We start from the raw sequence: 15,328 nt of genomic DNA, 5'->3' as shown, positions 1-15,328 counted from the left end.
GTCTCTTATACACATCTAGATGTGTATAAGAGACAGTATATATATAGGCCTATAGTATATTTACGCTAGGTATAAATATGAGTTGTTACTCCGAGTTTCACGCTTAATGGCGATCATCAGACAACTGTAATTAGGCCTAGGTGTTATGCTATTTATATTGTTCATATATAGTTTGTTTGCCTCGATTCGGACTCGAACTTCCAATGAAAGGCCCAGCAAGTTAACGCGTTTATATTGTTCCTTTATTCGACTGCTGTTAGAAGTGTATAGGTACCTCATATGTACTTTAGTTCTTCCTAAAATGAGGACTTTTGAGTGATCTAATTAATACCCTATGTGGTACATGTTTAACTTATGTGAAGTTTATCATTAAAGGCTAAAGCTGCAATCACATCGGATTTGAACCGAAATTCGAGCCCCGTTTACACACTGATTATTTTCTGATTGCTTCGTCTGTGGGATTTCCGATCCGAAAATTCGGAGTCGGTGTGAATGCGCCTTAAGTCATGTTTTAACAACAGAAGATCTCAAAGGTGATTATGATACAGTCCGCCAATGTAGAAAAATTTACCATTCGGCTAAGCCCCGCCCCTTGGATATTGTTGCTAAGGTCTAAACGACAGCGTAAAAACAGACGCAGACACATGCGTTTGTGGGACAGCACGTGTTTGTGATACACGCGCGTATTCCAGGCTCTGTTCTGATTGGTCAGTTGTTGATTGACACTGCGGAAAGAGGTCTATTGATATTAAGACGATTTTACAAGTGTATGGAATTAGGCGCATTTAGAAAGTATGTGTTAATATAAATATTTGTAAATCGATTTGATAATTGCATAGAGATGCTGCCAGGTTAACCGAGGTCATGAAGTATTGAAGGTCATGTGACCTATCATTAAATCACCAATAATAAGTACAGTACTTGGTTTTGAGTAGTTTAAGTCTATAGGCCTATATCTTTGAATTCCCTTCATACATGTACAAAGATGTCATTGTAATAAAATAATAAGTTTCATTAGGTAGCCTAAAAATTTTGCACTTGTACTTTTGTATTACTATATGGAAATCAATTTTCCGAAATTAATATTGTGGGTGAGTTTTAGAATTTGACATTAGAAGCTATAAGCTAGATGCTTGAAAATTGTATTCTGATGTTCCTTATATAAATTATACAGTGTGATGGTAATTTGTCTTGTTGATAGATGTCTGTCTCGTGAATCTTAGAATTAGATGTCTGGGAAACATTATTTAACTTAATTACATATTAGAAAATAAAAACACCATGGGAGCGACTTGGGTAGATCAAGAAAGTGTTTAATCGTAGATTACAATCTAAGGTGTGTTATATTACCATTAAAAAAAACACACATTTTATCAAAGCATATTTGAAACTTTCATTTTTTGTAAAACAAACAAATGAATTTCATACGAGAGAGTTAAGCTGGTTTCCATACAATCGCTACATTGTTTTCAGTTCATTCGTTGAACTGCGCTCCTCGATTCGACCGACCACCAATCAGCTTAAAGCCTGGTTTCCATAAAAATCGCTACACGCTGTCGCCGCCTCCTTTAGCGACGCTGATTGGTCAGGATCAGGGAGCGTTCCAGAATGCGTCGGGGCAGTGCAAGGATTTTAGTAAAAAAAAAGCAAAAAAGTTTGTGTGATGTGCCCATATATGGGCATGATGATGTCATTACACCCAAATATGGGCATATCACATTTTAGTCGCATTGATGTGGACAGCTGAGCTACAAGCTTAATGGAATTAGAAGGGCTTAGATGTAGTAATGCCAAAAATACATCACTTTTTTTGGGTAGCAAGGAAAGCAAGACACTGGGGCATATTCCATTATATTATCTATATAAAATACGTGAGATAATGTGGAGAGCCTAAACACGTTCACCTAGTCTGTATTAAGTCAATTTTTTATTTGAATACATAGATAATCGGCCAGTACTCGAAAATTGTTTATTGATATCTCATTATCGTTATCAACTAAGTATATGTGTGGTTTGCCATTCTGTCTAAATGGAGAATCGAAATTGATACTGTAAGCCTACTTATAATATATTAGCAATTTGTATTTCACCCATTGTTATTAGATTATCCAGTTTTAATATTAATACATAATTTGGGATTAAATCCAAGACTATTGTTTTGAAAGTTGTATGGGTTTCTTGAATAATAAATTAATATTTAGGGTGTCAATGTGCACCACTAGTGCGTTTTCCCCCTTTTTTAAACATTGTGATTCTTTTGATGAAAAAATACGTTTGAATAAAATTGAATGATTGATTCAGATTGATTGACTGATTGATTGAATGTGCTACTGAGAATACACTTGTTGCTAATTGCTGTATTTTATAATTCTTTCATAAACCTGCACTTATTTCCGTTTCCATGAGGTATGTAATACCGTCGCAGTAGGATACATTTATAATTATTTACATTTAGGCCTATCAAGTACATATGTTGTAATGTAATGTATTAGATTTATATAGCGCTTTACACCACTGAAGTCTCAAAGCGCTCGAATCGTGGATTTAGCTCGTTCAGTGACTTCCCTGGCTACCTTTACACTAGACACGATAACGACACGATACAAATGCGCTCGGTGTTGAAAAATATAAAGGACGTGATGAATGTCGTTGTCGTGTAGTTATCGCGTCTAGTGTAAATGTAGCTTTAGGGTCACTTCGTAAACGGGTACCAGCTACTATCGTCTGTCCACAACAGCAGCTGAATGTACCAGTACACCTGGGTAACACCCTACACATCTCGGCAGATGGACTTAGTTCTTTAAAATCTGGCTCCGGAGGAAAAACATATGGAGTATGAATCTTTCAGCTTAGATGCGCTCCTTGGATACAGTGTTACTCAGTGGCGTTTTTATGGCGCACGCCCTTCAAAAAATGACTCGCTCCCCAAAAAATCTCCAAAAATCACCTGATTTTCAGAGTTGCCGCCCCCCTCAACTGATCATCGAATCTCCCCCACCCCACCACTTCACCTTCGAGCCCCCACCCCATCAGCATCCCCATTTCAAGACTTCTAGATACGCCACTGCTGTTACCAAGCCGTAAGAACCACACGTAAACATGTGTTGAGGAAACATCACATGTTTGTGGGAATAGCGCATATTATACCGATGATACCGTCAGCTAACACACACCTGCTTGAAAAACATCCAGATTGGATACAAAACGTAGCAAACGCAAGTGAATAAAAGTTGTACTATTTATAAAGAAAAGGATACACAAATATTGTCTAAATTAGATGACAAACATAGAAAAATGTTTAATTCACCTAACTATATTGGCAATCACTCAATTGAAGTACAGTCAACACATCTGTACAACTCCAACACTGCAGCCTCGCTTAAAAATCTGTAAATGATCACACACAGTTCTTCAATATGTGCTGCATCAAACATGTTTTTCAACAAGCTTATGCACTGGTCGTGTGGCAATCCGTAGGGCCACAGACCCATAAGGCCACAAAAAGTTAAAGGGACCCGGCCATAGGGCCACGAAAACATCCCGATGTCATCGCGTCACCCAACGACCGTCCGACACAGTCACTGCCCAGTTTATGTGCCTGTTTAATACGTGCTTGCACTTCTTTGGACTTCATGGAAGAAATGTAGAACTGGTTCACTCCTTTCAATAAAACAGGCAAATACATATTAACATAGCTTTGACATTGAACTATTTTATTCAATATAGGGATTAAGCGGCTATGGTCCACAAGCATTGAAACCCTGTGCTCCGTTGAGTATACAACACATTATCACAACTAGAATTAATCAAACTTACAGGGAAAAAATATTGAAAGGTAAAAAAAACAAGGTAATATTTGATCGTATAAAAACAATAATCCTGTGTATAACTAATGAGATGACTAAAGCTTTATCTAAACTATCAAATTTTATGTGACAAAACAATGTGATGTGCCCATATATGGGTACGATGATGTCATATCACATATTATCAAATTGCATCAAAAAAAGTTCAATTTTATGTTCCATCACATTTTATGTGATGCTTTTTTGATGAAATTTGATAGTGTAGGCAAAGCTTTATGGAATTTTACAATGTAAATACATAATCTTATCTGAATCATTATAAAATAACTATCGCTTTTTATATAATGTACCGTTACAAAAATATCAATGAAGTTTTGTATGTATGGACCATTAAGTGTTATCAATTCAAATTAAAATTAATATATATAGTTCTAAAATATCTTCTAAAAACAGTAGTTCAGGATCTTAGCATTTATATATCCATCTTCCAAGCACACATTGCGATTCAATTGCAAACACAACACGACAAGGCACATGCAACCACTTTTTAATGATGAACCACTCAGATTGCTGACAACCAGAGCAGGGCATTGCATCACCAAGCACTCGCACAGAGTGGAATGTATTCACCGATTGCCCCGCAGTGTGTGCTCCGTTTAATATGGATTCCCAGTATACAGATTAAAATGGAAGTAAAGTAGTATATTACTATGACTGAAACTATGAGATTGAAACTCTGCAATTCAATAGACCATCGCTACAAACAATATAGAAGTACATATACAGTATAAGGCCACTAGTGTAGCTGCGTTATATTTGAATCAAGGTACCTACACCCAACGCAGAGGGCGTTAATTGTGATTGGGAGGATCGTTTGGGTATGCATGGTGCTGCACGCATCGATAATATAAAATTACTGGCAAATTTCGTGGAAGGTACCATACACACGGCAGGCGTACAGCTGTTGGGTGTTTATAACATGAAAAAATGCTTAAAATTTGAACTAATATACTGTAACACACACAACACATACAGATGGTACCTTACATCTAGTACTAGTATCATTATCATATCTTTTCAAATATGAGTAATCACTGATCATCGAATTACACTATTCGAGAACATGCCTGATTTTCTTGTTAATACCGCATTTAAGAATTATTCGGGAGAATAAACGTCCACATATTTTTTATTTATTTGCTATAAATATCTTTAATATTACGTAAGTATTCTGCTCAATATATTCCTAAACTATTAACTATGTAGTGCCCTCAAATAGGAGTGCAATAGTGGAGAATTACAATGAGTGAACATTTTCAAAATACTAACATAATCATGAGGATATGTATGAATTTCCCCGAAAGGGCCCACATCCCAAATATATTAACAGTAGGTACAACATTAGCTCTAGTATATACACTACACCACCTGTCTAGGCTAGATTGTAAATGGAGTTTATAAAAATCACCAAATCATTATTTATCATTATTAATTTTGAGTTACAAATCAAAGGAGTTTTTTAGTCCAACATGAAACCCATCTGTAGCCCCTTGATTTAAGTGTGAGAAACACTGGTTAGAATAGATTACAGTACATCTATCTAGAAACACCACATCACAAAATATACAAACTAGATTTTGTCTATTCAAATTTACTTACAAATAAAGGCATTAAAAATGCTTCTGACAAAACACTGCCAAATATATTATTACACCGTCTTAAATAGGAGCATGTATATTATTAAAAAGGAGAAGTTGAAAATAGATTTCAAAAACAACTGATTTTAAATCAGGATAGAAAAAGAAACCAATAACACATAAATTACTTAACAAAAACTACAGAGAATCATGTCAGCAATCTCATACAATCTACCGATGTGCTATACTATATACAATCTGAAAGTGTAAGGCAGTTTCTACATCCTAAACAAAAACAAATTGGAACAAAATCTCTAAAGTAACAATCATTTTTATGTAACAAATATTGCAAGAATCCACTCAACAAAATCATCGTAGAATTTTAAGCAAAAATAGTATTATATAAAACAACAGATTCAGTACTTTGATGTAAATTAAATTTTATAGAGTAAACCCTGTTTTAATAGAATATACATTCTAGACAGTATCAAACATGGTATTATAATAAATTTGATGTTCCGGGCTAAAATAGATAATCAGTCACCCTTTTTACCTAATATGAAGATTTCGTGTTGTTATTATTTCACTCCATAATGTGCTGGTCAGATGATAATCTACATAATTATTTGCTCCTTGTGTAACTAATTCTAAACAGTAAGCTATATTTACATATGTTAAGCTGTGTGTCTGACCAATTGATAACTAATCACATATCAATTCAAATTTTACACCTGCTCTCATTTGCATATATATATATCAACCAACTATATGTTGTTTAAATGTATGAGGTTTATCTTAGCTCAGAAAAGGCTTCGGAAGAAATAATCCCATCATCAGCACAATTCCTAACACATTAATCATTTATAAGATTAAGAAGGATAATATCATGGCTTTGAAATCACTTGATGGAGAAATAATCCATTCATCAGTACCATATTCTGAACTACCACAAACCTCAGACAGATTTAACTTGGATCAGAAATGGATAAAGTAGAAATAATCCCACCATCAGCACAATTCTTAATACACTAATCCCCAATAAGAAGGTTAGCATGGCTCAGAAATCGCTTGGAGGTGATTTATTCATCAGTACCATATTCAGAACTACCATAATCCTCAGACAGATTTAACTTGGATCAGGAATGAATTGAGGAGATTAGCTATCAACACTAAATGCTACAATAATCCTTCATAAGTACCATTCCTTAACGCTTTCATAATCCTAAGGAAACCTTTTACCTAGGCTCAGAATTTGCTTCAGGAAAGCCCAGAAATGGCTAAAGAAGCACATATCAAGGCTTGAAAATGCTTCAAAGACCATAAATCCCATTTTCAGTAGCATTTCCAACGTCCTACAATAATCTTCGGAAGGCAAATGAAGAGCGAGTACACATGCGTATGTGTAGCCTAAAGCTTACAAACATACCGTTTCCAATGTTATTCCTAACTTACATACCACTGAAATTAAATTTTAGAATAGTATTGTAATTCAAAATGGCAGTTTTGATACATAATTTGAGAGATTGATTTGAGACAGATTGATTTGCATAAACATTAAGACAAAATCCCTTTTTTGGATTTAACTACAAAATGTTGGCAGTTGTTTAAGTTGTAGTACTCGGTGAGACAATTTATATTGAGTATCACTCTACTAAAAAATTCATACAGTCAAAGAAATTCTTAAATAGTCCATTTACACCCCATTACCACGAAAACAATGGGATAAGTTGCATTGGATAGGATATTACTTGCTACGCTGATGAAATTCAAGCAAAAAATCGCTATGCTGACAACTGCCAGTTGGCTACAGACAAGGTACGTGCTACAGCAAAGAATGTTAATTTCCTGGGGAAAGCATCTGTGGTCTGTGCTTCCATATCCGATTCTCCAGATTTAGACAGCGTTTGACGCATCACTGAAAGATAAAAGACGCTATTTGTTATGGGGATAATACAGGTACATTAGAAAAAGTTTGAACAAATTTTATCTTAAAAGAGGTCTAACCCACTTTGGATTAAAGAAATTGTAATTAAGTCATTCTCAAAGGCTTGACTAATTCATATAATAGAGTAAAAATAATTTTTTTTTTAATGTTTTTGATCAAAATCGCAAGTTAAAAGTTACTAAAACTAGCATGCAATTGTGTCTAAAGATCAAATTTATAAACAAATTTGAATAACAAAGAGTAGGACCAAACCACAACCACAGTGTATTGGACTGTGTTTTCTAAGTAAATACTTGGTATTTACTAATAATAATATATTAACCAAACCCAATTAAGACTGTATGTTTAGCTATAATCATATCTCTTCTCTGATTGGCCAGCCTAGAGCATGGGTACTGTAGTACAAAGTGATGCTTTGTTCAAATAGACAATGTTAATCATTAACCAATCGAAGAATTGCCTTGTTTACATAATTATAATCTGCCTTATATAATAAGAAAGCATGCAAAAGCCAGACTTCCATTCTCCATGGAGCTCATCTACACCACAGAAACAAGCACTGATTATTTCCTCAATACCCAATTAGTACATCTTGTAAATTATTGAATTAAAACAACACTGCCCTCTGAAGGACGACCAGATTTATTTTTTATGAGTACCAGTATTATGTTTTGGGAAATATAAAGTGCAAACATTAAGTACAGCATCTATACAGACAAGTGGTATAAGCATAAAAATAAGACCTGCAAAGAACTGATAAGAAAAAAATGGAGAACATTTTTATTGAGGAATTTGCACAACCTGTGGCCTGAGCAAGGAGGTGGAAATTCACTCTTGTTTTAGACAGACTGCCAATTTCATTACCAAATGTTATTCCAGGCTCCTTGTGGACCATATTTAAAACAAAATGGCTAAAAATGATGGGTTTTCACAAATAACTTCTATTTTTAATGTACCTTTATGCACTCCCATCACCTAGTACTGTAGTTTTAACAACAAAATATTAGTTACAGTACTAATGTTGCTGATGTCACAAAAGCATTGGGCACATTTTTGTTACCTAGCAAAGCTACCAAAGCGGTCAATATGGTTGAGTGCTTCCACAACTAAGATAGTATCCATAGCCTCTTAACTGACTCCAACCAACCCACTCATGGAAACAAGGTCATTAAACGGAAATGATGTATATTATAACTAAATCGGACAACCGTATATTTTTATTTGTAACATTTATACTGAAATACCTTTCAGATAAATATAATGAATGAGCTTTTTTTTTTTCTTCTTATTAGGTTTTAATAAAAAAAAATGACTAGGTTTTTATACAGTAGTTTGAAAAAGATTTGGAAATTGTTGGGGCACTCAGCTGTATAGACTTGTTGCTCGGTAACAAAGCTGGGTCACATGGTTCCATGACTCAGCAGAAACTCTATTGTTTAGACCGACAGTAAAAACACGATCCACAATCATCTTTAGCTTTCATTTGAATATTATTTTTTTATTGAATACAATTAATGTAGGAAAGAGCAGATGTAGGGACTTTAAATAAATATTGTTAATGAAATCCCATCATATTAACAGCATTCACACAAAACAATTCACAAAAATAAGGAAATACAAAATTGAAAACCATAAATGCATTCACAAACTGTTTTCATTTCAAAATTCCCAGGGAAATATGAAAATGTTTGATTAAATCCAAAGTTTTATTTGATACACATAAACAAATAAATTTGAATTTAGTTTGTATATAATATGCTGTCTTATCTGCATTGCGTAAATTGTCTTGGAAAAATAAAATTCAGTAAATTAATTGACTATTTGGTATAGTTAAGAGGATGGTATTTCACCATTCCCATTTTTTATATTAAGTTGGCTTTAACTTATTATTTAAATCTGTGACTCATTAGAATTTTAAAATTTATTATGTATTTCCCCATTCCCATTTATGATATTAAGTTGGCTTTAACTTATTTTTTAAATCTGTGACTCATTAGAATTTTAAAATTTATTCGATTCAATCACAAAATTAATACTATTTTCCATATATTACAAGAGACAGCATATATATCATTAAACAATTTCAATTACAATTTATGATTTTCATTTATATTCATAAATCCTTGCAAAAGAGGAGATATGACAAGACATTTGTGACTCATTAGAATTTAAAAATTTATTCGATTCAATCACAAAATTAATACTATTTTCCATATATTACAAGAGACAGCATATATATCTTTAAACAATTTCAATTACAATTTATGATTTTCATTTATATTCATAAATCCTTGCAAAAGAGGAGTTATGACAAGACATTTGGAAGTACAAGCAAATGAATTTCAATGATAAAGAATAAGAAGAATGTGAAACAGATTTGTTCTTCTCACCATTCCATCTCATAAAATTTCACTGTTGGCGTTTACAGCCACATTGTTATGGCCGGCATGTATGGCCTAGATGAATTTGGGGAGGCAAGTTAAAGGTTAAAAGTCAAAGGTTGAGTATGGTAGTTGAAATCACCAACCAACTCAAGCCACAATGGACCTTTCCGCTAAGCCACGCCCCTTGGGATAAAGTTGCTAAGGTCCACAAAACAACAATGTTAAAACATACGCAAACACATGCATTGTGGGACCACACGTGTGCTTGTTAGACCATGGAGGTATTATTGAGAAGGAGATCACTCGGCAACAGATCCCTTTGACGCGACAAACCAATGTGTTCCCCGCCTTTGGATTGCGCGCGGGCGTATTACTCTATAATTCACATTTTTTCGTTAGCAACATCTTGGCAACGACATGCGTTTATACGCTTCAGCACAGCAGTTGTGCGATAAAGCATTTAATTTTAACCCATTAAATATCTTTATAATGAACAATGTTCCCCTGATTGGATTTTTTTGGACTTTTAGTATGTTATTATGTGTATATTTCAGGAACAGATTCTGCAAAATATTCCTGTTAAAATTACTTCTGTGTTCATTATAATTTTGTCTAAAGATCGATTGGTTCGACTATAAAGCTAAGGCAGCGTAAAACTGAAAATTACTCTGATTTTGAATTGAATTTTCGAATAGTTAACCCCATTAACTTTAAAATGACTTAGTTTATTATAATCCTCCATCATTCCTTAATTAATATCTGTTAAAATTAGAAGTATACCATACTTTTAAAGCTGATGTAAATGTTTCATTAAATTTGAAACTCCTTTTCTTAGAAAATATAATTATGTTTGGTATTTCTTGAAAGATCAATGTATTAGCTTCATTGTAGAAACGACTGCGCAGCCACAGTGATTGACTGTAAGTAGTGCGCAATGAGAAAAGAACGTGCTCTCTATTTCGCCATGTTCTATTTTTTGGTAATCTAAGAATGCTGAGCATTTGGTGGCGGGTAAAACATTAGACTTCAAAGGCATCGCGCAAACGTCCTTCACGCGCTGCGGCAGCTTTGATCTTGGTTCATTTGCATAGCGCTGCATGCGCGTATGCTTTTTCAAGTGATCTCCTTCTCAATAATACCTCTATGGTTAGACATGCACATATTCCTGGTCCTTTTCTGATAGGTCAGTTTGACTGACAGCCTCCGGAAAGGTCCATTAGCTTCATTGCTCACTAAACTTGTTAGATTTTAAAGTTTATACAGTATAAATATAATGAAAATTTATCAAATAATTATCATCATTTACACAAAATTACTTTTAAGTGAATATTCAGCGGCCCCCTTACGAGGTACCTCTTAGAAAACAATAAAAAAAATTGCTTCAGCAAAAATTCTAGTACCAAAAGTGCAACAGAACTCAATCAAAAGAATAAAAAAATGGCGTGCTAATAATGTCAATGATATGTACGGCCGATCCAAGGCAAAACAACGCAACTGCACAAAAATTTAATAGTAGTTACGTTGTTTTGCCATGGGACGGCTGTGTACGGAAATTTAGTTTTGAGAAGATGTTATATTTCTAGGGTGCTACCAGAAGGGTTTCGGTTTCAATGACTGGAATACTGCCTAAAATCGATTGAGAAATGCTGATTTGAATCGAGCCAAGAGAATGAAGTGAAATTTAGCCTGCAGATAGCTGAGGTACATTATTTCCAAAGAAGCCAGTAAAAATAAGGACGGGTTTAGCGCTATTTCAGAATATCAAAAAAAAAAACTCCCAAGCTAAATATACATTATATATTATATACACTCTTCATGCACAGTTAAAAAGGAACAAATACAAGATGCAAGAAAAAAAAAAGTGAATAATACCATTTCAAGCAAAAATACACTCTATAGGCCTACACTCATCCAAATTTTTATACACTTACATAGCCTCGGGATATGATGGTGGTGGCGTGATGTTACCGGCATTTGATAGCTGGGGTATGATTGATATTGGCGCATCGCCCTTCTCGATTCGGTTCTCCAGCCCAAAGATCTCCTGGCTCTTTTCTCTAGGTGGCAGTCTTGATTTTGTTACGTATTCCCAACGCTAAAGTGAAATAAATGACAACATTGTTATAAATTAAAATCTGCATTGCTGTATCGTTCTAATCAATATATAAAACAATCACACCACACCCATCATCACATTAATATTCATTCCACACACACAAGCAGTCTCATCAGCATAACCTTAACAAACTTGATTAGCATATTCATGCCTTAAAATGATCTTACCTCATAAAATGTTCCTTCAGCCTGATAAAACTGGATGCCGGCAATGATAGGTACCATGAGCATAGAGGTGATTGCCAGCATCCAGCCGAACACATAGCCTCCAGTAGGATAAGTGTATGTTTCATGGAATGAGGTGTACTCAAGAGGTGTGTACTTGATCAAGCTGAACAAGAAGATGGCCTGAAAATACAATAGTTATAGCCACAAGTTAACAAAGTTCAAACCATGAGTAAACAGTTAAACACATGAGTTAACAGTTCACCTCATGAGTTAACATTTTAACATGAGTTATCAGGTCAAACCATGAGTTAACAAATTAAAACCACAAGTTAACAGTTAAACCCATGAGTAAACAGTTACAACCATGAGTGAACAGTCCAAACCATAAGTTAAACATTTAACAGTTAAAACCACAAGTTAACAGTTAAACCCATGAGTAAACAGTTACAGTTTAACAGTTCAGACCACAAGTTAACAGTTAAACACATGAATAAACAGTTCAAACCATGAGTGAACAGTCCAAACCATGAGATAACAGTTACAAGCTCACAATAAATTGATGAGCCATTTATTGAATCAAAATTCAGTGATTTCAGTTGTGGTACACTTATATAATTATTACATAACCAAAGACAAATCGACTTACGATAGCGAAAGCAGGTGTGCAGAACACCCAACAAATACGAATCCAGTAACCCTTGACCCTAAATCCAAGCATTTCCTCGAAGTGATCCAAGAAATTATTAGGACCTGATGGAAGAAAAAATGTTGGAAAAATAATTTGTAAATTCATTTCATCAAATTGTATCTGACAAAAACATTTGACATGCCTAAATTTGGTCATGACAGCATCATATCATGACCATATAAGTACATCATGATTATTTATGGGCATACAGTCAAGAAAATTTGAACAGAGCTTTAAACAGTGTATATGTAAACTGCAATACAAAAAGGGGATTCCCAATAGTCTGGATTCCCAACCAGTGGCGGCGCCAGCGGGGGTAGAGAGGGATTAAGTCACAGTCTGAGAGTGCAATTTCCGGCCATCCAGAGGTTGCTAATTCTTTAAAAAAAATCTCATTCAGGAGGGAAACCCCCTCACAACCTCTTCCAGCTCCGGCCTACGAGCTCAAGTCCCCCTGTCGTACAGCTTAGGGGCCCCCAGAAAATATATCCTAGAGCCGCCACTGTTCCCGACCGACGATAAAACGCTGTTTTAAGTGGGTAGGCAAAACAATAGTTTCATAAAAAGCTACAAAAAATATGGATCTATCAAGAAGTGAACTTCTTTTAGATCCAACAAAATCATTAAATATAACATAATATACACTAAATATAATTCTCAACAGGCAAATGAAAAACTGAAAGAACAAACAGCAGCAAAACACCCACTGAACGTTATAGTCACAAAAAAACGCATTTGATTTGAATATTTATATATAATGAAATAAAACTACAGTTCCACTACAAATTTATGTTTATGAGGATGTTTTCACACCATAATCATTAGTTTAATATTCTATGGTTACATTACATATTGTAATATGATAGCAGGAGAGATAATTGCCTTAGAATAACAGGCTCCAATAAATATGCAATATCATATTTCATATCGGTGTTTGCCTAAGACTGCATATTAAAGTAGGGAATGAAAATGCATGTATAGGGAGACTGGGAATTGATAATTACAATTGATTGAATGACTAATGAACATGGTTTTAAACAACAAATACTAATTCACCATGCAGTGAACCAATAGAAAAAAAAATGCAATTTTCTTTATTATAATCATATTTTAAATAATCCAACATATGTAGCCTATAAAATACAAAAAATACAAAAAGCGAGAGGGGCGCTTATTCGCGCAAGCACAGCATTTAAAGACAGACACACTGCACCGCCCCCTATTAGATCTTGTCTTTCAACTTAAAATAACATTTTTTTTTCCCATTATTTTCTTGTATTTCCAATTGCATATTTTCACTTGAGATTCTAGAATTGTATCATAATATATAATCTTTAACCTATAATATAATCTTTAACCTTTAATGTTTGATAAAATATTTATTTCACTTCTGCTACTAATTTCCCTTGAGTACACTGAAAATATATACGTACCATAAACCCAACCGATAGCAATGGCTTCAAAGAATGCAATCCAGAGAAGAGCAGAACCACTGGCAGAGTAATAATCAAAGAGCTGAAAGACGTACATTCCTCCCTACAAGACAAAAAAAGAATAAACTCTATTACAAATTATAATACAGTAATAATATTAATAATAAATCTGAAGAGATTTTCTGAAAACATAGTGAATTATCAACTTTAGGTGTACCCCTAAAACTTGCTGCGGTTTATAAGATTACGTGTGGAATAAATTTGGCCTAGTGGAAATTAATTATTTCCCAACGTTGAGGTCGGGAGTTTCAATCCTTCACTGTGCATTTCGCTCGTGTCCTTGAGCAAGGCATTTTGTCTATATTGCTTCAGTTTACCCAGGTGTATCAATGAGACCAGCATCCAACCCAGGGTAGTATCACACCCAGGGGGGTATCACACCCAGGGGGAGTATCACACTCTCATCCGCTTCATGCCACAAGAATCTGGGGATTCGCTCCGGCACTATGAGACTCATGGCTTGGCGAAGATTCTGGCCTCTGTTTGTTTATTTAACAATTATTCACGTCTACATATTTTCATCCTTCATTGCTAAACTCCTTTGTATGTGTCTTTCATTCTCTCTATGACTTTTACCAACCCTGCTTACTCTACACAAACAAAAGACCATTGTTGACAGAAAACGCAAGCATATTCTGCCTGTTTATTCTGCGCTTTTAAGCTTTCACTTTTCTTACAAAGCTGTTGTTTTCAGTATTTTTCCTCTCTATTTACATCACAAAGCAGAGGCTGATAGTTGACCCTTGAGATGTAGCATTGTTTGCCACAAATATAATATTGATAAATTCAACAGCTTTTGACGCACTTTACAATATGCGCAATAAGCAAAACTATTAATACCTTCTGAAAATATTCCTTGTAGGTTGTTCTAACCTTGTTACCTATTTGTTTGTCACTGCCCAGATTGTTGTGCAACAAGCTACTTTTTTCCCAGAGGGCCTACAAATGCTTTGTCAGCTCTTATTGTAAGGCGTAGGGAGTACAGTTGTTTTTTGCAGTCATAGAAATGATGTAATCTTTTGAACTTTTGAAAATGCATTAATTCTAACAACACAAACTAAAAATGAAGTTGCATTGCCTTTACATAATACA

The 15,328-nt window shown here is 34.5% G+C and overlaps 2 protein-coding genes across 4 annotated transcripts in view; one reads left to right on the top strand and one right to left on the bottom strand.

Annotated features, from left to right (window-relative positions):
• Positions 1–2,318, top strand: part of LOC117105677 (sodium- and chloride-dependent taurine transporter-like) — a 30,337-nt gene extending 28,019 nt beyond the window's left edge. The window contains exon 14 of the transcript XR_004444935.1: positions 37–2,318. The gene's annotated coding sequence lies outside the window, so the exon portion shown is untranslated. The remainder of the gene's footprint in view (positions 1–36) is intronic.
• A 1,374-nt stretch (positions 2,319–3,692) lies between these two features.
• Positions 3,693–15,328, bottom strand: part of LOC117105625 (sodium- and chloride-dependent GABA transporter 2-like) — a 45,090-nt gene continuing 33,454 nt past the window's right edge. For 2 of the 3 annotated variants that reach the window (XM_033246801.1, XM_033246803.1), the window contains exons 10-15: positions 14,177–14,279; positions 12,702–12,805; positions 12,056–12,235; positions 11,704–11,867; positions 9,779–9,844; positions 3,693–7,358 (exon numbers count right to left, since the gene is read on the bottom strand). In XM_033246801.1, the coding sequence (XP_033102692.1) occupies positions 9,811–9,844; positions 11,704–11,867; positions 12,056–12,235; positions 12,702–12,805; positions 14,177–14,279 (585 nt within the window). In that variant the 3' untranslated portion in view covers positions 3,693–7,358; positions 9,779–9,810. The remainder of the gene's footprint in view (positions 7,359–9,778; positions 9,845–11,703; positions 11,868–12,055; positions 12,236–12,701; positions 12,806–14,176; positions 14,280–15,328) is intronic. The other variant, XM_033246802.1, reaches the window with a different exon arrangement.

This window comes from Anneissia japonica, unplaced genomic scaffold (assembly GCF_011630105.1).
Source record: "Anneissia japonica isolate Jap-2015-1 unplaced genomic scaffold, ASM1163010v1 scaffold287754_len4335492_cov202, whole genome shotgun sequence".
In the NCBI taxonomy this organism is placed as follows: domain Eukaryota; kingdom Metazoa; phylum Echinodermata; class Crinoidea; order Comatulida; family Comatulidae; genus Anneissia; species Anneissia japonica.
This window is presented reverse-complemented; position numbering and strand designations above follow the sequence as displayed.